General features: G+C 37.8%; 1 protein-coding gene across 1 annotated transcript in view; it reads left to right on the top strand.

Annotated features, from left to right (window-relative positions):
- Positions 1-21,255, top strand: part of TMTC2 (transmembrane O-mannosyltransferase targeting cadherins 2) — a 257,384-nt gene that overhangs the window by 177,382 nt on the left and 58,747 nt on the right. The window contains exons 5-8 of the mRNA XM_050904170.1: positions 3,778-3,863; positions 4,850-5,034; positions 6,748-6,826; positions 19,690-19,811. Coding sequence (XP_050760127.1) covers positions 3,778-3,863; positions 4,850-5,034; positions 6,748-6,826; positions 19,690-19,811 — 472 coding nt within the window. The remainder of the gene's footprint in view (positions 1-3,777; positions 3,864-4,849; positions 5,035-6,747; positions 6,827-19,689; positions 19,812-21,255) is intronic.

Raw genomic sequence — 21,255 nt, 5'->3', positions numbered from 1 at the left:
TGGAAGATAGTAAATGCTAAAACACGTGAAAATAAGACATAGGAGGCATATTGAACTTTGCTCTCATGGCTTTGGCCTCTCTTCTGAAGTGACAGAGATTCCAAAGTCAACTCCAATGAAAAAGGAAGTGTTTCTGTGGCAAAATAGCCCATACTTCACCAATTTCTGAAGGAGAAGGAAAGAATATATAATCCAGCTTCCAGTTGAAGCTTATTGAAGAGTTGTTAATATAACTTAACAGACTGCAAAGGTAATTGTGTTCAACCTCTCAGCTTCTTTGGAAAGAACTTCAAGTGCTGAACGGACCCTTTTGGTAGTATTTGCTCTAATGACCTCTTTGCAATCATGTAGTGAAGGACATGCTCCCTTCAGATATTCCTCACTTGAGCCCATCGCTTTGCTTCGTGTTCATCTTGACAACGGTGAACAATTTTCAGGGCCAGCCGCTTTCAGAGGCAACCCCAGGACTTGCTGCCTGAACTCAGCGTTGCTGGAGTGGTCGGCAGAGAGCCTTGAGAACGAGATCCCTGCTCCACTCCCAGGGCCCTTCCCTTGGACTGCTGTTCCTTCACCGGCCCTGCTGTCTCTGCTGATCAGGTCCACTGATTTAGCAATGTGGTATCAAGACTGAACTGCGCTGTTCCTCAGAACCTCAGGTCTGCCTCTCAGATGTAATGCCTAGCTGAAAATCGGCATGATTTCTGTCTTGGAAGTGGCTTAGATACTGTGAAATGTGGCAATGGAAAGGAGAAGATAGGACCTGAGGACTTGCAGATTTTCTTGAACTAACTTTGAAATAAACGGTAGTTTGTCATTTGATCCTGGGGCTTGTTTTGTATTTTGCTCAAAAGGTAAATATTTATAAGAAGGTGGTGGTGTTTTACTTGTAGAAACTGGAGACAGAAGCAAGTATTGAACTATTGCTCATTTATATTCCTTCTGTGTGGTGAATGAGACAGTAGGACCTGTGGGAGTAATGGTGAGCAATAATATAGTTAGAGACCGGGATTATAATACATGCTCTAAAAAGAGAAGTAGGACATTTCACAGGCAGTATTAATTTTGGCGGTAACTAAATTTGAAATGTTTGGTTTTAGTTTTAGTTGCATTTTGTGAGTAATTAGATAGAGGTTGGTGAGCATATTTATATGCCTACATTTTAGCTGAGCTTCAAGCTAGAGAGGAGCTGATTTTTTCATCTTGGAAGTGAAATATAACTGCTCTTTAAACTCTTCTAATATTCACTGTAAATTCAGGAATGCTTTGCAAGTTTAATGCAACGATCATCATCAATGTATTTAAATAACTATTTTTCCCTTCATAGGTGAACGTCCAAGCCAGTTATCTCTCAGAAGCATGCTCCCCTAAGTGTTAATTTTATTCAACTAAAAATATTATTTTTTCATTTTCCTTTAAGCCTTTTCCTGACTTTGTTTAATCTGAAACTAGAACTAGAGACTCATAAATCTAGTCATTTTTGTACTGTCAGAAGCCACAGGGAAAACCAGTGATCAATCAGCACCAATTTCACAAGAGAAGAGGCAGTTTCATGCCTTGTCAAGGTTTTTTAGTTTATATCCTTTTTTTTCCTTCTTTTTCTTCTACCAAACCTCATAACAAATAGAAATAAAGCACTAATTATTTGCTGGAATTCAGCACTCAATCTTGCATCTGAGCAGCTTGGGTTTTTATATATATTAAAAAATGTGTGCGTGCGAGAGAGAGAGAGAATGTCTGTTAATGGAACAACTTTTAAAAGAAAAAAAAGTCTTCTGAAAGAGTAGAAAAAAACCCCAACACCTTAAAGTATCAAGTAATTAATCAAGAGTGCCAGCACTAGAGCCTGTAGTGAACACAGAAGGTTAATTTGGCAATAATTACAAATAAAAATTCTTTTAATCCAAAAAGCACAACTGTCGTATGCTTACCAAAGTAATTTATTTTGTTCGAATTAACCAATTACTGTATTACTTTTCTTAATATGTGAAATTATTTATTCCAGAACTAAAATAAGAATGGAATTTCTCTGATAAATTTGTCCCAAAATTGTGTGTAAGAATGTTTTTATTTTTTTTAAAAAGTAAGAAGCAGCTTAAATGGCAGACCATGCAACTTATTTATTTTTGTGTTAATTCTACTGCTATCAGTAGAAAACTGGATCAAAATACCATAATAACAATAATTTTCCTTGGAATAATTACAGTCTGTAAAAATTTTTAGAGTAAACAAAATTCACGCTCTAGAAAATTTAGAAAATGTTATTACTATCGTGACAATCATACCTTTTGCCACCTGCAAGACACTTGACAGTAGTTAAAAACCTTGGTGCCATGCCAAAAAGTATTCTGAATGTTATTCCCTCATTGCTCATGTTACTGCAAGTACCAACTAAATGTAAGTTCTGTTAATACTAAAAGTGATTTACTACCTGATCTGAAGTTAGTTGAGAGACAGTTTCAAAAGTGAGGCCACATGGTGCTGATAGATAGTATAGAAAAAAAGAGGATATATTCTTCCATTCTGTTAAATCCTAACCCAATGACAGGAACCAAACAACATAGATGGTGGTCACTTGTTTAGCTAACTACCCTACTCTTTTCTTCCCCTGAAGTCTACTGGTTTAATTCAAAAAGTTTTCCTGAGATTTTGGAGGGAAAAAAAATCTGCTCTGGTTAGAGACTGGCGATGGAAAAAGTCCAAGCTCTTTGCAGTTCGAAAATCTATCAGCAGATAAAAGCATAGAGGAAGAAGACAAATTTTCTGTAGGCTAGGGAAGCTACAAATAGATATGATAACCCTCCCACCTAAAAGCAATAGCTACATTTATTTTTTCCTGGATATTTTGAGGTATATGAAGAGGGACATCTACCCCTGGATAATAAGGTCTGAGTCTGCACTCTGAAATGACTAATTTTTAAGGATTTTTAAATCCTTGTGATTTTAATATATTTGCATATGTTTTTCTCAGTCTCTAAAACTTTGGGAACACTGTAATGCTTTGAGCTTTCATTTAAGCATGCAATTGTGAATTCATGTCAATGATGTCCAGACCACTTATTTCTCAGAAATTTGTGGGTGGCTGGTGTAAATTGTAATTCACAAGGATGCTTATCTTAAGAGCTTTAATTAAAGCCCATGGGTTATGAAACTAACTGAGAACTGGAAGTATTCAGTATCGTTTTTGATGCCTCTTCAGTTATTAAATTTGTTCAGAGCAGAAAGAAGACAGGAAAAAATTGAATTGATGTAGGTCCTTAGCTGTACAGTGAATAATCTAGTGAAATTGCTCAACAAGGGGACTGGTTAAGGTAATACATGTGAAGTGTTAGGTGGTTAACTTTATTGTGCATTTGAAAAAGATCTGTTTATTTTAACTCAAGAAAAGATGACAGGATAAACATGAATGACTTAGTTACAAATACCTCCACCATACTCCATCCACTTCAAAAAGTCTCACAGTCTACCATTTTCTCAACTAAGTAAATGAATCTCCTGGTTTCCAAGAAAGCCAAAACTATTGCATTTAACATCTGCTTTGTTAAAGCCATATGGATGCACCTGATGTCTATGAATTAATCCTGTTTTCAAACAAAATAATTTTCCCACTGAATTGTTAGTAACATGCAGAGTTGTTATACCTCTGAAATACCAGTCAGCATATTTTTCTTTGTTACCTTAGTTTTGTTTTCAATATTTATTTTGAAGTTACTCTTTGCAGCAACCTCCCTCTCGCTTTTCTTTTTCTTTTACTTTTTTTTTTTTTTTGTCCTTATACAGAGGATTACTACTTCAGGAAAACAGCAGGTTTTCGGAGGCTTTGCATTACTATAAACTGGCAATTGGTAGCAGACCCACCCTAGCTTGTAAGTATTTCAAATATACAAGTTGCATAATATTAACTATAGTTTTTTAAGGAAATCTTCCTACTCTTTAATAATGCTTTCTTTTTTTTCATGAGTTTTTCATTCGGAAAGCAAAAGGTGAAACTGTGCACTTTTCAGTTGAAAGCAAGTGTTTATTAGTCAACAACTACTTTTAATGTGGTGCAGAGAAGAAGCAGATAATGAGTTAACACTGGGCAGCACTGCTAGAACCTAAAATGCTTCTGATCTGGGGTGATGAGCCATAGATGCTACTGCCCGAATTTTCAGGCTCCTGTTTTCTGTTTCTTACAGCCAGTCCTTGATTTTTATGGTATGTGATGTGAGTGAATAATACAAGTATTTTTGAAGTCCTTTTATTTTTCCTTTCTTGCCTGGGGGAAATGGGAAATAATCCATCAAGACCAGGTTGGATGGGGCTTTGAGCAACCTGATCTAGTGGAAGGTGTCCCTGCCCATGGCAGGGGGGTTGGAACTAGATGATCTTTAAGGTCCCTTCCAACCCAAACCATTCTATGATTCTATGTTGCCAGTGATCGGTTCCAAAATCAAGTGGGTGCTTTTTAAGATTGCTGACTTTTTTGTAGCTTCAGTATTAAATCTTCTGTGTATGTATATATACACATACACGTGTATATGTATAAATATATGTGTATATTTTTGCAACATTTCAAACAATGACACTATATGCTTGATACAGTCCTAATAAGAGGAATGAAATGGAGCACCCTGCCTAACCCATGTTCCCTTCCCTCCTTCCTCAGTCTTTATACCACTTTCTCCTTTCCTTGTTTCTGAACTTTTGCCTTTTATATGTTCCTCTTTACACCAGTGATTGATCTATATTATACAAAAGCCGAATTAGATAACCATGGGATCTCTTTCAGATATTACTTTGAAGTAAAACAAAGGTTAGATAAAACATAATGGAACCACATTACAAGATAACATTTTTTCCCTCTTCACAGCTGCCTATTTAAATACTGGTATCATCCTGATGAACCAAGGGAAGACAGAGGAAGCCAGGAGGACTTTCCTGAAGTGTTCAGAGATCCCTGATGAAAATTTGAAAGATCCTCATGCTCATAAAAGCTCTGTTACTAGCTGTCTTTATAACTTAGGAAAACTTTTTCATGAACAAGGACACTATGAGGTAAGACTCCAGATTTGTCTACAATATCATGATAAAACCTTCATACATAAATAATACCTATTGCTTCCATCCAGACTTTCAAAATACATCACAGGCACAAATTGATTGAATTTCACCAAATCAAGATTAGCGTTCTCTACAGAGAATATTTATTTTCTACAGCCACAGGTGTGACGATGTTAATTAGCAGTGTGATGTTCTGATGTCAGAGTCAACATTAGCAATGGTCACATCTGATATGTGTTAATTCATTCTTTCTGGCTTTATCCCCGTGGCTGGTATGCAAAGGATATAGCCTGATTACAGACCAGCTGACCTAAAGTGTACTGGCATTTTAATTCAAAATAGAATAAGTCCGTCTTTAGTTGAAAAAATGCAATTATGTTTACTTTTGAGTCTCCAAAAATAAGATCTAGTTGGAACAATTCAAAACTTCAGTGATTAAAAACATCCCACTATGTGCTATTTTCAGATAACTTGACCTAAGTGCTAAAGTGGGCTGGATATTTTTAATATAGCTATACGCTGCACCCAACCCATCCCATCTCATTTACGTGTGCAAATGTGACTGTTGTGATTCCTCTCCATTCTCTGTGATGAAATTACTAAACCTGGACATTTGCTTGAGTTTTGACCTTTAGCAGTATTTGAAAGTAAGTCATTCTCTCTTTGCATTGCCACGCATACTTCAGAACAGGAGTTACACATGGTTTTGATCCATATAACTCTTTCTGACCGTGACAGTTACCTCAGCTGTTTAAGATTAGGCATGCACAAGCTCTGTGGATTCTCTGTCATCTGTGTGCTGAATCCAGCTCTGTCAGATGGCAGTTACTAATTGGTTAAAACACAGACACAGACAGCTAATACATCCATAAACATAAGAGAATAGCAGCATGTTGTCTGCATGGCCGATAGTGTAGAGTTGGAGTGCAGTGCCTGGGAGGTGCAGGGGATTTTAAGAATAGAAATCATCAGATTTCTGCCTGGTGGTCATTGGAGTCTGACCCAGCCTTGAGTTGATCATACACTTAGATTTTTTTCAAGCATATTTCAGCCTTCACAAGCTGCAACTATTCGATGGGATCATGTAGAAAATGATGCAGAGCTAACAGACTGACCAGTAAGCATCTGAAGTGCTGAATGAATCATAAATGTGTGATCAAGTAATTCAAAGCACAGCACATTTGTGAAGGGAATCCAATTTTGGCATTCTTGACACTATAGTCCATCTCATTCTTTCTGTGGAGCAGAATTCAGTTGTGAGGATTATGTTTTGTTATTAGTTGGCAGTAGACAATGATTTCTGTATTTTTAGGTCACTTACTGTAGCTTAGTCATCAGAAAGTCCTTTGTCTGCAGTTTGATATTATTCCATATTCTTTGACAGCCTACAGAATTTTATATATGTTTATAAACTCATGAGTCATTGAGGGGTTTAAAAAACTGTTCCTTTTATTGCCACCTGGAAGAAGAGTTGCAATATTGGAACTTATTTGGTCTCTTGTCAATAAGCTTCACTGAATTTGGTAAAACTTTTGTAAATGAGAAATGTGAACTTTCTGTGATATTTATGATGCCAATGTGTTTTCTTTTTCTCTGCACCTTTCATTTGGGGAAGGAAGATAATTTAGTTTTACTTTATATGTGAAAGACTGCTTTTGAAATTGGTGCTTTACTAATGATTTGTCCCACTTGTGTGTTTCTTTTCAGGATGCCCTTATAGTTTACAAAGAAGCAATACAGAAAATGCCAAGGCAGTTTGCACCACAGAGCTTATACAACATGATGGGTAAGTGCATTGTTAGTGCTTCAGAAAGAAACTTGAGAAGTCAGGCAGGGTGAAACAAAAGAGCTTAGCCAGGCAACTGGTGCTCAAATGAATTAGCTAATAAAAACAAAAATAATTGACTTCAGTAGATATGAGCCAAACCAGGTTCAGAGCTTAAATGCCAGCAACTGCAATGCTGGATAAGGCACAATAAATGATGAGACTGTTAGATACTGGATATCTTTAACAGTGTCCATGCAGCACTTGTACATTTAGAATGCATGGTGTTTTTCTCTGCCTCCAGAACCTCTAATCCACTATCTTGGAGACCTCATGTGCAATTCATACAGGTTTTTTTAATCTCACATTTAGTCGTCTTTGAAGCTAAGAAGAAATTGTGATTAATTCATATAAAGTGGAGCGAGATTGATTATAACATAAAATTTAGTGTGGGTGTTGGATGTTAAATTTCCTTGTAAACCAACAAGAAGTCCAAATAGGCCCACAGAGATAGTTGGATTTTTTTTTTGCATGTTGTGCTGAAAACTTATTTCCCAGCTGATGTAGTGTTAGTTAGACATCTACAGTAAGAGAATTCTTCTTCCAGGACCAGCCTATCTGTCCTTCAAAATTTTAGCAGAGTCCCTTGAGTACTGCAAGAAACGTTAATTTAGCTAAGTTGTTTTTTTGTTTTTAAACTTTAACTTCAGCTTCTCATGTTCTTCATCACATCTTTATACAGGATACATTAAACAGATGAAAGAAGATGATACAAATTATTATTTATAGTATTCAGATCTGTAAACAAGAGGGCAGGTTCTTCATTGTTCCAGAGATGCTTTTAAGTGGAATTCTCTCTGAAAGGCCATGTGTTTCTGCTAAGCAACCTCAGTGTCTGGCCCAGCAGACTGTATAAGCTCCTATCTGGGACAGAAAAGGTTGTAAGATGCCTTTAAAGTAGTTCAAAGTATAGCAATTAAAAATATATGTAGAAACAATTAGGATCAACAGGAAGCATGTGGGGTTTTGTGGCTTTTTTTCCCCCTCCCAATGCCTAAAACACAAGGGAATGTATTGTTTCATACCAATTGGTTTGACACAGTTGTTGAAAGGAGGCACCACTCACTCTACTTATTTAGGAAAGGCATCTTTTATTAGTTCCTTACAAGTACTTGGGCATAGGAAAAAAATATTCTAAAATTGTAGTTGTAACTGATGCTACGTGTTTGCAAATCTCTGTAAATGCTAAAATGAGTACTTCTCTTGTCACAGTGACAAAGTATCTAATGTCAATAATAGTACAAACACTTCCTTAACAGTTCATACAGTTCAGTGGAGAGTTACTTCTCCCTGAATGCTGATCTTTATCGGATTAATGCAAATGGCTAAAATCCCTAAAACACACAAGTTGATTATTGAATGTACTTTTGTTAATAGGGAGTCTTAGCTGAAATATTGTTTTATCAGTTTTATTTATCAGCATTTGCTGATAAATTTGGTGGGGTTATCAACAGTCACCACTCCGTGAATTAAGCCTCTGCTTACTATCAGTGTCCTATAGTGATTGTTGAAGTACTACAGCGCTCCAGCAAACCCTCCAAAGTTTAACTGCCCTCTTTTGTGCAGATACATATTTCATAATTCTGCTAAAAGTGCTCCTCAGAAGTACAGAAATTGGAAAAAGTAAACCGATGCTGTTTCTAGCATGATGGTTGTTCCATCACAAAGCAGGCCTGTGCCACCCTTTTTCGTTTCCCGTGAATAGATGCTCCCTTTAGAACCACTATGACCTGTAAGATTCTTTAGTTTTTTACTTTTTTGCCCATTGGTTACTTTTTTAGGTTCAAGAGGCCTTTCTTGGCTTCCTTTATAAGCACAGTCCATGACGTCCAAGTTCACTCTGTTCCTGGGATTTGCATTTATTAACTCACAAAGCGATAGTGAACACAAAGACCAGCTCAGTCCTTTGCCTGGGCTTGGCTGCTGCTACACTTCCTCCCTCCGCTGCTTAGCCCATACTCTGGCTTCTGTTTCCTTTAGGCAGCTGCCGTCACTTCACGGATGTCCTAGTGGCATAACAAGTTAGGGTCAACTAAGATTACCTTAGCCCCTTTCAGCCTATTGCAAGGAGCAACAGGCTATTTTGGAGCTCTGTAAAGTACAACTTATCATTAACGTAGCATATATTTGTATTTTGGTTGCTGTTGTGATGGCAGCTGTTGCAGCAAAACCTGAACTTGCTTCACACTAGTTGCTGAGGTGTGGCTTGTTGGCTATGCTGCAAAGGCAATCCAAGAGGCTGCATTAAGAGTCAGGTAGTGACTTGAATTGAATTCAGTACAGCTATATTAACAGCAGGACTCAGACTGATTTGTTTAAAGCTGTCCTAGATGCATCTACGTGAGCATACATGACTGCATTTAGTTAGGTTAGTCTCTCCTACCTGTAATAGTGTAAAGGTTAGATGACAAGACAGAGCTAGGTAGCTATGCTCACTTTATAGTGTGGAAAGAAAAAAGATACCTCTGGGGAGTAATTAAGCCCATCTGACTTTTAGATTATACAGATAATCCTCTGCAAGCATACTTCTTCTGTAAAAGGAGCTGAGATGACTAGCTTAGACTTGCCAGCTCAAGTTGGGTGAGATAAATCCTAAACACATATTCAGTCATCTCTTTGCATCAGGTGTGACAGGAGAACAAGGCAACCGCACCCATTATCAGGAGTGCATCCGCTCTGCAGCTCATACCGTGTCATTGGGCATCAGAAGGCCGACTGGATTGTTTATTTCTGTTTTCATGTTCAAGATAAAATTATAAACACGTTCGCTATAACACTTTCTTTGATAATGTCATGGATGAGTGATTTAGATCACTTAAAGAATCACTGTCAAAGACATTAGCAAAAGTGATATTAATGTGGATTTGTAAAAGTGCAACTTAAAATTTGATGGCAAGGTTCACTCTATTACTTACTTCATGGAAGAAACATACAAGGGAAAATCGAGTTAGAATCGAGTTAGAATGATTTACAAAGAGACCGGAGACGCAAAAGGGTAAGGGAGACCCTTCCGTTGAGTCACGAGGTTCAGAGTGGACCCCCTTGCTTTCTAAACTCCTTCTCAGAGAGGAGTCTAGGTGCGGCTGGATCCAGGCTTAGTCCCAGACTTGGTCAACAGTTTATGTCTAATGGAATTAGCTACATAGATTTCATTAGACATTCAGCATGCTATCAGTCACTTACTGAGGATCTGTTGCGAATAAGGGATCTCTCCGCCTTGCGTAAGGAAGGATCTCTTAGTCTCTGGTAAGGAATCTCAAACCTTGAGAGGCGTCCCTGCTCAAGGGGAGAGTTGCCTGGTGTGCAGTCCAGTTGCAGTTCAGGGAGAACTCAAATTGGGCTCATCCAACGATCCGTCATTGGTAAAAGGTCTCTGGCTTGAGGAGCAACCTTGAGAGGCATCCCAGCTCAAGGGGAGATCACTGCCATGCAGCCACGCTGCCTAGCAGGGAGAGCTCAAAGAAGGCTCACTTAGGCTGTCATATTTATAAAGTGGTTGTCTTGTAGTCAAATTGCATACAATGGGAGAGGTATGCACAAGACTCCTTGAACCCACAGCTTTCTTTGTTCCTTGATAAATGAGCCTTGGAAAAACCACCCTGCTATTCATGTGTTAATCGCATGATTGAGGTTCCAGGCTCATAAGCATCGATGCTCACTGGGACACTCTGCTCCTTTGTGGGTTTTCTAGAGGAGTTCTTGGCCTGGCTACGGCTCAGGCCTTTACCTCCTTTGGAGCCTGTACCAAACTACTGCGAGTTTGGTTAAGGGGGTTGAGTGCATCCGTCACAGATGAACAGCATTACATAAACTTGTCTGCCTACTTCTTGCCTTTAAAAGGGAGACTAGAGGAACTGAAATAGGCCAGTCCTGTCTCGTGCACTTGGAACTGCCTGAACCTGACTCTGAGCTGTTCCCACTCACCGTGTGCTCATTGCTGGGGAGGAAGGGGGAGAAACTGGGGAGTGCTTCCCATCTGCTCGGGAAGGAAAGGTCCTTCCCTGTCTCTCTGCACGTGGAAAAAGTCTTCACGGCTTATCATGAAATGCAAAAATAGTTACAGTTTGAGGATTATCTGCTGCAGTTGTTATTGTGATGAACGTATTCTAAGTCTGGCAATTGCTCTGCTTGGTTCAGTGGCACACATGTTGCCACATATTGGCATGTGATGTAAGAAAACAGTGCTTCCTCTAATTTCTAATAATTATTCAATCATGTCATTGAAGATTTTCTGGAGGCTTTTTTTCCCTGTATGGTGTACATGACATACTCAAAAGAGAATAAACAGGAGACGAACTGTTTAAACTGAATTAGGGTTTGAACTCCAGCACTCTGAGTGCGGTAGCATTAACACTCCAGCAGTGTTAAGCCTTTACACCACCTGCTTTCCCTGTTTGTGTTACACTTCTTTTCCTGTGCTTGCTTCTATTGGCCTTTTGCTCTGACAGGCCCAGTGACTCATTCCTCTGGTGTGCCAGTCTGCCTGGCTGACTCTTATCCTTTAAAACTCTAAGTAACGTACCTCTTAAAGGAAAAAGAAGTATTGGGGCTCAAGAAGCAAGCCATCCATTTGACTTTGCATTTATTCATGGTACAAAAGGCAGGGCCAGAACACCAGCATCAGATGTTCTAAGTTTGTGCATATGAAAATTTGCAGGGTAGATTTTGGTCTCCTGTTGCTGTGATTTATTTTGCCAGGTGTGCAACAACTCAGCTAAGGAAACCATATGTTTCTCTGGCTTTGTACCAAGAAGTAAAACCTTTTCTTTTTTTTTTTTTTTTAAAAAGAACCCAAAACAGCTAAAAATTAAAACTCTAAAACTAGAATCAAAATAATTATTCAACAAGCTGTATAGGGCTGGCTTGGTATTTATTTTCTCTCTGTCATATTTCTTTGATGTAAATTAAAAAGTACATGCTAAGGTTACACAGATTAATTTGCTTGGCATGGCAACATGCACTACAAAGACCAGAGTCCAGCTCAGCTGCATTAAATAGGTAATATATTTTGTTTAAAGTTTCAATTAAAGCCTGGGGTCAAAAGATAAAATGGTCCCTATGGGATCTTGAACACTTTAATGCCAATATTAGGATTGCTTAAGGATCAGCCTCTGCTCTCGATGTCTTTTGCGTTCCTTGAAATCTGATATTGTACAGTTGATTGTGTTACATTGCTTTTAAAACCACACTGGCCCACCTGCTACAGTAATTCATACTCCTGCCAGTTAAGTGGTGTGAGGTGGACCATGGAGACTTTATTTTAATACTGAACAGTAACAAGAAAGATGTTGGGGTGGCATTGTTCAGGTTTAGATTGGCAAGATACTGTCATAAAGACAAATGCATTGATCGTACTTCATCTGCCCTTGCCAGCTAATGTCTGAATGTCTATTTTCAAATGCATTTAATGCAAAGCCTTACAAACATTTTTGATGAGAAATGCAAGTTATAAAAGAAGCTAACATTGCAGGAGTGAATACAGTTAATGATGCACAAATTAGAGTTTAGATTTCTCCTTGCTAATCTGCTACATTGCACATGGACAGAAAACAAATCATACGCAAGTGGCAGCCAGGTACAGAACAGGAAAGGGGAGCCAGATTTTACATCTGGTGCAGAAGTTTGCATCATAAGTACAAAGGCTTAACATGCAGAGAGACTTTCTCTGTTGATTATTATAACATAACTATTGCTTTATTTGATTATGCTTTTGGGTGGATGTGGCTGTTTGTACAAACCTGTTAATATTGTTAAGGCTCCTATCCCATTTGCCCCTTGCTCCCATTAAATGCTTTTTTATTGAATTACTTTTAAATATTGTTTAGAACTCCAAGAAACACTTTTGCTGGTATAGTTTTACAGTTCATGCTGTGCAAGACTTACTTTTTAAGAGCCAGAGATGATTAAGCTGTGAAATACATATCCCACATCATAACTTATGCAGAGCATAGTACCTGCACTTGTCTGAGCTCCAGTCATCAGTGTGCTTCCTATGCATCTCATGAAGCTTTACTGGTAATTTCTTACTAAAAGTACATTACAAACTCCTTTTCTTTTAAAACTAGCTTGGTTGAAAAAAAGGATTTTTTTCTTTCATATGTGTATTTTATTATATGTTCTAGGGAAATAAGAATGGCGTCCACCCCAATACTGATGGGAGTAAAAGGCTGTGCTTCCTTCTCTCCCCGTCCCTGCTCCCATCCTGCTACTTTAACTCTTTCCCCCCTCTGAGACTTTTATGGTAGTTTATATCTGCTGTCCAAAGCTGAGTATAAATCTCTGGGCTGATTGCAATGTCTCCTGTTTTTTCACTTTGTTTTGTTTGAGGGATTCAAGCTGGGTGTGAAGGTTATAGCAGTGGATTGCTGAGAGGTTAGTGGATGCAATGTTTGAGACCAGGGGTTTTTTTCCAGATTCTCAGGTTTTCTTAGTTTTATCTCTTTGGACTATTGATCTATAATTTCATGTGAAATGCTTGAGTTTTCTTAGGCAATATTCTGAAAAAGCTAAGAGTCTAAGCCTGAAATGCATTTGTATTTTAAACATACAGGGTTTTGTATGAAAATAAGTATAATCGTAACATTTGTAGACCAAAAATGTGGTCCAATACTGAAATTGGACTACAGGGATCCCAGTTAGTCATGATTCTAATGGAAAATGCTTCTATTAAGGGTGTTTTAAAGAAACCTATAATGGCATAACGTCTATGTTTTACTGAAAAAAAAAATCTTTAAAATGTGTGTAAATAAAGTAAAAGGCAAGAAAAGAGTACAATCACTTGTTCAGTTATAATTCTTAGTTTGTACCCTTATGATTTACTGCTGGTTGCACATCTGTTGGAAAATGAAAATGAAATTACCTGTCTCAGGTGAGCTCAGTGCCTCTATTTGTGTCAATATACTTCTTTCACTGGAAGTCTTTGTACAACACGAAACAGTTGTGCAAAGTCCATGCTGTTCCACACTGCAACTGATTTTATTTTGCCCTTCATTTATATCTGTTTTCCACTTTAGGGATTTTCCTTCAAAAGTAGTTTAGTGGTCTAATTCAATCAGATCAAAGGCTTTGCTTTGGCTAATTGAGACCTATAAGAATCTGCTCAACCAAAGTAAATATCGATTGACTCCATCCATCAAAAGCTCTCTTAAAATAAAATACATTCCTTGAAATCTTCAAGGAGATTGTTCTGTAAAAGGAAAAAAACCAAACAGAATATGCTTAGTCTGTGCAGAACTTGATGCTCATTAAGTTCACATGCTTCAGCTGTTTCAGAGAAATGTGCATGCACTGCATATTTATCACCAAGACTGTTAATCTTTTGCAGTATATCTTAAACATCAGTAGAGTATAACATCAAACTATGCTTCTAGATTTAGTATGTTATTGTATGCACTGGTACCTAAGGGAAGAAAGAAGGAAGTTATGTGTCTAGGGAGGTGCATTTATGTATGGTAAGTGCATCTGCAGCCTTGATTTGCACAAGGAGGCTGCACAGTTGCATTGTGAAAGACACAAACCTCTTGTGGCAGGGATGCAGACCTCTCCATCATTTTCTAAGGCAACCTGCTTATGTTCCCAATTCAAAGAAATGATGGAAAAATGAAATTTAATGACTGAATGTATATATTAGAGATTTTCTTTTTCAAAGTGCATCTCCATCTTCCTTTCTGTTTTAACAGAATGCCAAATTCTATATTTTCTGTCAATGCCAAATTCTATATTTTCTGTATTACATTTTTACCATCCAGCAATTTGAGTGGCAGACAATTAACATATACAAGGATGATGCAAGGCAGATTTACCCTGCATTATCTCCTTTATAGAGATAATTTTTCAGTTGTCTTTTCAGCAATATCTTTTGGGTTCTTAAGAGGAGGACCACAGGAGGGACATGTGTTCTTAATCTGAAAGTATGGGTACATGGCACCTATAGAGGCACAGTGCTATTACATCCATAGTTCCATTGTACTTGCTCGTAGGCACATCTAACGTGCTTCTGTAAGGAGACGGCCTTTGCTTGGTATGACAACATGCATCTGAAACAGAACAAATCCAAAATCAACAGATGAGAGATTAATCTAGAACCATATAACATACATTCATGTAAATGGTACCTAATTTTGCTTTTTAACAATGTGTGATATGTATTAGAAAATCTTAACTTCTATTTATTTTGAGGATTTGTATTAAGCTCATATTCCACTTCGTTATCAAGTGTAAAGTTAGCCTTTCAGAGGAAATAGCTGCTAGCAAACTGATCCTTTATTAGTATTACTATTTAATATAAATATTTAATGTTTAATATGATTGTTATTGTTCTTTAATTATACTTAATTAATTTGTCCTGGGATCATTTTAGTAGGGGTGTTTTTGTTGTTGCTTTACTTTGTTGGCGTTTGGGCTTTTTTTGTTTATTTTGAAGATTATTTTTCAATCCCAAGGATTCTGGGGAAATATGAACAAATACTGCCTTGGAGAATGGTAGTCTTGCAACTGATCTATCTCTATGGCAAAGAAAATCCACTTCAGTACCAGGATTTTAGTTAGAGTGGTGTAAGTGTAGTTAAAAGGTAGCCCATTTCTCATTCCTTTCTCATAAAGTATTAATAGAGGTGTTAATGAACTATGTATATACTCCTTTAAATAGTGTTTCAGTTGCATATTAATGTGTTTTCTTGTACTACATTAGTAAATGAGGGTTACAATTAAATAATCTATGTTCCTCCTTTTGGAGTAGGCTAAGAAATGAGTGCATAAATAACAGAAAATATTAGCTGAACTGTAAAAATCAAAAAATTTTTGAATGACTGGTTTGTCTCCTTTTACTCCAGTTAACTGTTGAATTTCTTGCCACCACTAATTGTGCAGGCAATGCTGCATGTGGCTGCACGTTGATATGGATTAGGGAACTGAAATAACTGTCAATTTGTGTCTTAAGGTTTCCACTGCCATGAATTTCTTTCTCTGTTGGTGTTACCTTTAATAGAAAAGTAGAATGCAACTCTCTTGAACTTCATAGCTCGGACAAGTTTCATTAATAAATTGTGTGTGTGTGTGTGACCTTTCAGATTTTTAACATGAATTTTGAAAGATTTTACAAATTAAGTAATTGTTAAAGTAAATATAGAAACCTGCTCACATGTACCATTGTTTTGCATATTTTCTGCCAATGGACACTGTTATTTTTCTAATGACTAAATCATCCATGTTGCAAGTTTATAAAAATACACGATCGTAAATGACAAATATTGTTTTTCTTATTTTAATCTCAGACACACAAATGCATCCTGAATGACAGAAGTCAATCCATAGATGTTTTCTCTGTCATTTTGTTGGAAAACTATCTTAAGCTGGAATACCTTTTCTTAAAATTGCATCAGTCTAACGCGTATGTCGTGGTTTAACCCCAGCCGGCAGCTAAGCACCACGCAGCCGCTCGCCCACTGCCCCCCACCCCTGGGATGGTGGAGAGAATCAGGAAAAAAAAACTCGTGAGTTGAGATAAAGACAGTTTAATAGGACAGAAAGGAATGAAAAACAATGATAATGATAATAATAATATGACAATAGCAATGCTAAAAGAATTAAACTATACAAAGCAAGTGGTGCACAATGCAATTGCTCACCACTCGTTGACCGATGCCCAGTTAGTTCCCGAGCCGCGATCCCCCCTCCCAGTTAACTCCCCCCAGTTTATATACTGGGCATGATGTCATATGGTATGGAATAGCTCTTTGGCCAGTTTGGGTCAGCTGTCCTGGCTGTGTCCCCTCCCAGCTTCTTGTGCCCCTCCAGCCTTCTTGCTGGCTGGGCACGAGAAGCTGAAAAATCCTTGACTTAGTATAAACACTACTTAGCAACAACTAAAAACATCAGTGTGTTATCAACATTCTTTTCCTACTAAATCCAAAACACAGCACTATACCAGCTACTAGGAAGAAAATTAACTCTGTCCTAGCCAAAACCAGGACAGCGTAAGATCACTTGATGGAATTAATGCTTCAATTAACAGTTGCTTGATTTTATTCCAGTCTTTGAGTATGCTGGTGGCAGAGCCTTTGTCAGTTTTCAACTTACTTTGATTTCTTTTTAGATAGGAGCGTCATTGTAAATCATTTAGAAGATGAAATTAATAGCAGACTCCCTAACAGTACTTCCTTCTGTAGTAATAACATGTTCTAATTGCTTATAATATAGCAATTCTTGACGGTATGGGGCTTATGGGCAGAAAACAGACTCTTCAGAAAAAAAAATGTTCAGCTATAGAGAATTCCCTGTAAAGTCTTCAGGGGAATAAAATTCCTTTCTCTACAGTTTGACATTTAGATTGACATATTGTAGCTTCATTTCTAGATGTGCCTCTCAGAAATACCCTCAAAGTTTTAGGAGGTTAGCTTGTAAAGTAGTTGAGCTCTTAAAACCGATTAAAAATTGAATTTGCCAGTACTCCAAAGATGTTAATCTCTTCTTATATCAGCATCCATCATGGAAAATAGATGAGAACCTTGGATCTTTTTGAAATTTGGCAGTGCATTCAGCATATACTACCAGCAGATAATAACTTCATCTCTTATGGCTGCTTACATTACTTTTTAAAGGATCTTGTTGTTAATTGCTTGAAATTTTGCCAAGCTGTAACAGGTTGGGCTGGAATTTTCCACTTAAAGAAAAGAAAAAGGCAATATGGATTCCTCATTTCCTGTATGCTAAATGAAGCAGTGGCCTGTGGGAAAACTAGTATGCAATCAAATAATTAAACATTCTGCCATAAAGTGTACACCTAGAGAGATGAGTTGAGCGGAGCATATAGCTTGACTTCTGATTTCTTCCATCCTTTCAACACTTGACTTCATGACTTTGTTTTGTGCATAACAAGGTATAATGTTATGTCACTTATTTGTGCATGCTGACAAAGACAAAAAAATGGATGTGACATCGATATCCCTGAATTAGATCATGGGTTTTGGGGGGTGTTCATGTCCTTTTGGGGTTTCTTTCCTGTTTGGATTTTTTTTTTTAATTTGGCTTGGGGTTTTTTGAAATTGTTCTTTTAGTTTGGCCCTAACCAGCAATAGAATGACTTGAGTACTTCTGGGACTGAAACATCAGCTACTTCTGTATATGTAATCAGATATCCAAGACCAGTGCATGAGTACAGAATGCTCTGTAGATTCTTGAATTAGAAATCCTGGTCTGCTGGATTTACAGACTTGCACCCCTTTTTGGAAAAACTCTATTTCCTCATAAAAATCATGTTGGCTTCCCTTAGCCTTGGCTCAGTGTGACTTCTGACTCTACATCACACTTATTTTATCTACAGGCTGTGGTTTGGTTATTTTGCATGCACTGCACCCTAACTCCTGAAACTCAAACTTATGTGTCACATTTTGCCTGCGATCCCTATCCTCTGGTGACAAAGATAGCAAAAAAAAAAAAAAAATCTAACTGGACCTAGTCCAATTTTCTTTCATCAAGAAAATCCTCCATAGCCCCTGTAAATACTCAAGATAAAGTAGCTCCCATGGTAAGAGTTCCTTCTATTTTACTTCTTTGAGCATGCAGGTGGCACCTTTTTCTCTTGAGTTTTGGGGGTGTGGTAATTGGCTTCAAGCTTGAATAAAGAATTTATCCTTCTCTCTCTCCCTGATGCCCTCACAGCTATTAATTTCTGTGTAATGCAGAACTGGGGGCAGTGACTCACCTGGAGACAGCCTTAGCTGACCTCTGCTTGGGTCATCTGTAGTCCTCTCTTGATCCTCCAGTGGTGGCACTGTATAAACTGTGACTTCATATTTTTGGGAAGATACTTAGCCATTTATTTGGAATGAATCAGCTGGTGAGGTGAGGAAATCCTGACTCTCCTGTAGGCATTTTCAGTCTGTCATTGGCTTGGGCAAGCACATATTTATATCTAGAGCCCTTGTGAAAGCTGTGCAAATGCAGGGTATTAATCTGAAAACGGCTGTTCTTCACCATTACATACTTGTTTGATATTGCTTATTTCCAACCTTTGAGAAATTTGGTTGTTTGCTTCTTGGAGAAAGAGCCTGTCTTTCTCTGTATGCTAAATTCTTTCTCAGAAACTTCAAGACTACAATTATCTGTACCACAGTATCTGGCTTTCTGACATGCCATTCATCTGTTGTTCTTCAACATTGCCTGCCTCAGCCTCTCACAGTAAAGGATTTCACTTTGAAAAATGTCCAATTTTGGTCATTTCGTACATGACTTCTTAAGACTAGCAATTTTGAAATTATGGATGCTATATTCTAATTTAAACTAATTGTGGCAGATGACCTAATCTAACTACATTCAGAGGTTAGGTTTTTTAACGTCTTGCCCCTCCCTCCAATATAGTTTCAGGACTGTTTTCTTAACCTTTCCTAGTTTTAAAAAAATCTAGGTTCTTGATGTATTGTGATTAAATGCAAACACTTCCGGTATTCTCCCTACCATTCCATGCTGAGCAATGTAGACTGATGGAAAAGAAGTAACTTTTCTACAGTAGGTGTGATAAAATTTCTGTTACTTTGAGACTTTTCACTGAAACTTAGCAGCTGGAGCTCTCTCTTGCAATTCTGTTCCGACAAGACTGTCATCTCAACCATGCTCTTTCAGCCCTAATAAGGCCATAACTCAATCTCCTCACTCAAGTGTCTGTAAGGCTTTTTGTGTGTGTGTGTGTCATTGTAAGTGTTCAAAGCATTTCACCCTTCTCAAGATCTCTGCTCATTTAATACATAGCAAATTATAAATGAGATAATAAATTATGGAAGCCTTGAGAAATTTTGGGCATTCTCATTAGCATTTGTTTCACCCCGTAGGAGAAGCCTATATGAGAATGAGCCGGCTGCCAGAAGCAGAGCGCTGGTACATGGAGTCACTGCGATCCAAGAGCGACCACATCCCAGCCCATCTCACCTACGGAAAACTGCTGGCTCTGACGGTGAGTTAATCAGCAGCTCCTGGGAGCTCGTCCCAGGCCCTTTGAGTAGGTGAGGTAAAGGGACGGGAAGACTTTGGCCTGAAAATGGCTTATTGCCCTATTTGTCACACTATTTCAGTCATGCCTTCTAATTAAGGATTTTGACAGCGTCATTTTTTTGTGAAACATTGCATCCATTCCTGAAATATCACCACCTCTGTGCCGGAAGAAAACATATAATAGCGTAGGAACTTTATAACAGGTAGTAAGGAGTTCTCTGGTTGAAAAAGCCTTTATTATAAGTAGTTTAGATCACAAGTAATGATATTAATACAAAAAGATATTTAGTGTTTAACCCAGGGTTGCTGTAGCAGCCTATGGCAGAGCTAGGGGTGTCACCTATACTTTGTGGATTATACGTCTCATACTTTGAATTTACACTTCTCTAGGAGTATCTCTTTGAGCATGTGAAAAGAACTACTCAACTACTAAAAGCTAGTTCTAAAAAAATCAGAGGAGTTGGACTTTTTAATTTCTTCAAAATTTACTTTGCCTTTTGAACATAGATGGGCTTGTAGCTTCAGCTAAACTAGCCCTATATGATAGTTACAGTAAAGCACCAGTCCCTCCTTGATTTTCACACATTTTGAAGATGAAAATGGATTTCTATTTTATTCACTAAAATATATCTGTTTTAAAACTGCTTTTCACTTGTTTTCCATTTCTCATTCCCATTTTTCTGACCAGATCCTCTTTCCTGTTTCTCTCTTCTACATTTGCTTTCATTGTTCAACCCAGCAGTTTCATACTTCCCTTCTATGCTCTATTGTTATGCCTTTGTATGGGTCTTCAATCCTTGTGCCTCAGTCTGAATATCTTCCTCAACTTTTCACCTAGCTATAAGCTTTTACTCTGACCTTGCTTATGCCCTGTCCAGTCTTCAAGTAAAAAATGTCCTTGGACACAGGGTAGAGATCCCGTGAAGAAAAATAGCTCATAATTAATTTCAGCAGATGCATTGCTGCCAAAAGTATCTGAATTTGGAAAAGGGGGAGAAATTAGGACAGAAGTTTTCTATATGACTAACAAGTGACAACATAGAAAGATTTAAAAATTGTTCAGTGTTATCATGTAACGTCAAATACAGAGTTTGATTAAAAACTACTTGGATGGGAATTTTTAGCTTGTAATGGAAGTCAAGATGGTAGTGTTATATCCCCACTGCCTGTCAGTTCCAGGCCCTGGAAAGGCAGGTTTCTGCTACAAATTGTTTCTGAATATATGTGCTGAGACAAAACTTATATTATTGATAATGTTTCTCTGTGTCTCTTTTCCAGGAGACAAATGTGAGATGGTTAATGAAGTGAAGGGTGGAAGTGGGTGCTAATATAGATAGAAAATTTTTCTCTGTCAGTGAAAATGGGGAGTAAGGGAGGAGAGGAGGAAGGTTTCAGACAAGTTCCTA

The sequence above is a fragment of the Gymnogyps californianus genome, chromosome 1, assembly GCF_018139145.2.
Source record: "Gymnogyps californianus isolate 813 chromosome 1, ASM1813914v2, whole genome shotgun sequence".
Taxonomy (NCBI): Eukaryota; Metazoa; Chordata; class Aves; order Accipitriformes; family Cathartidae; genus Gymnogyps; species Gymnogyps californianus.
The sequence above is the reverse complement of the archived record's forward strand: the minus strand, read 5'-3'. Positions and strand labels throughout refer to the sequence as shown.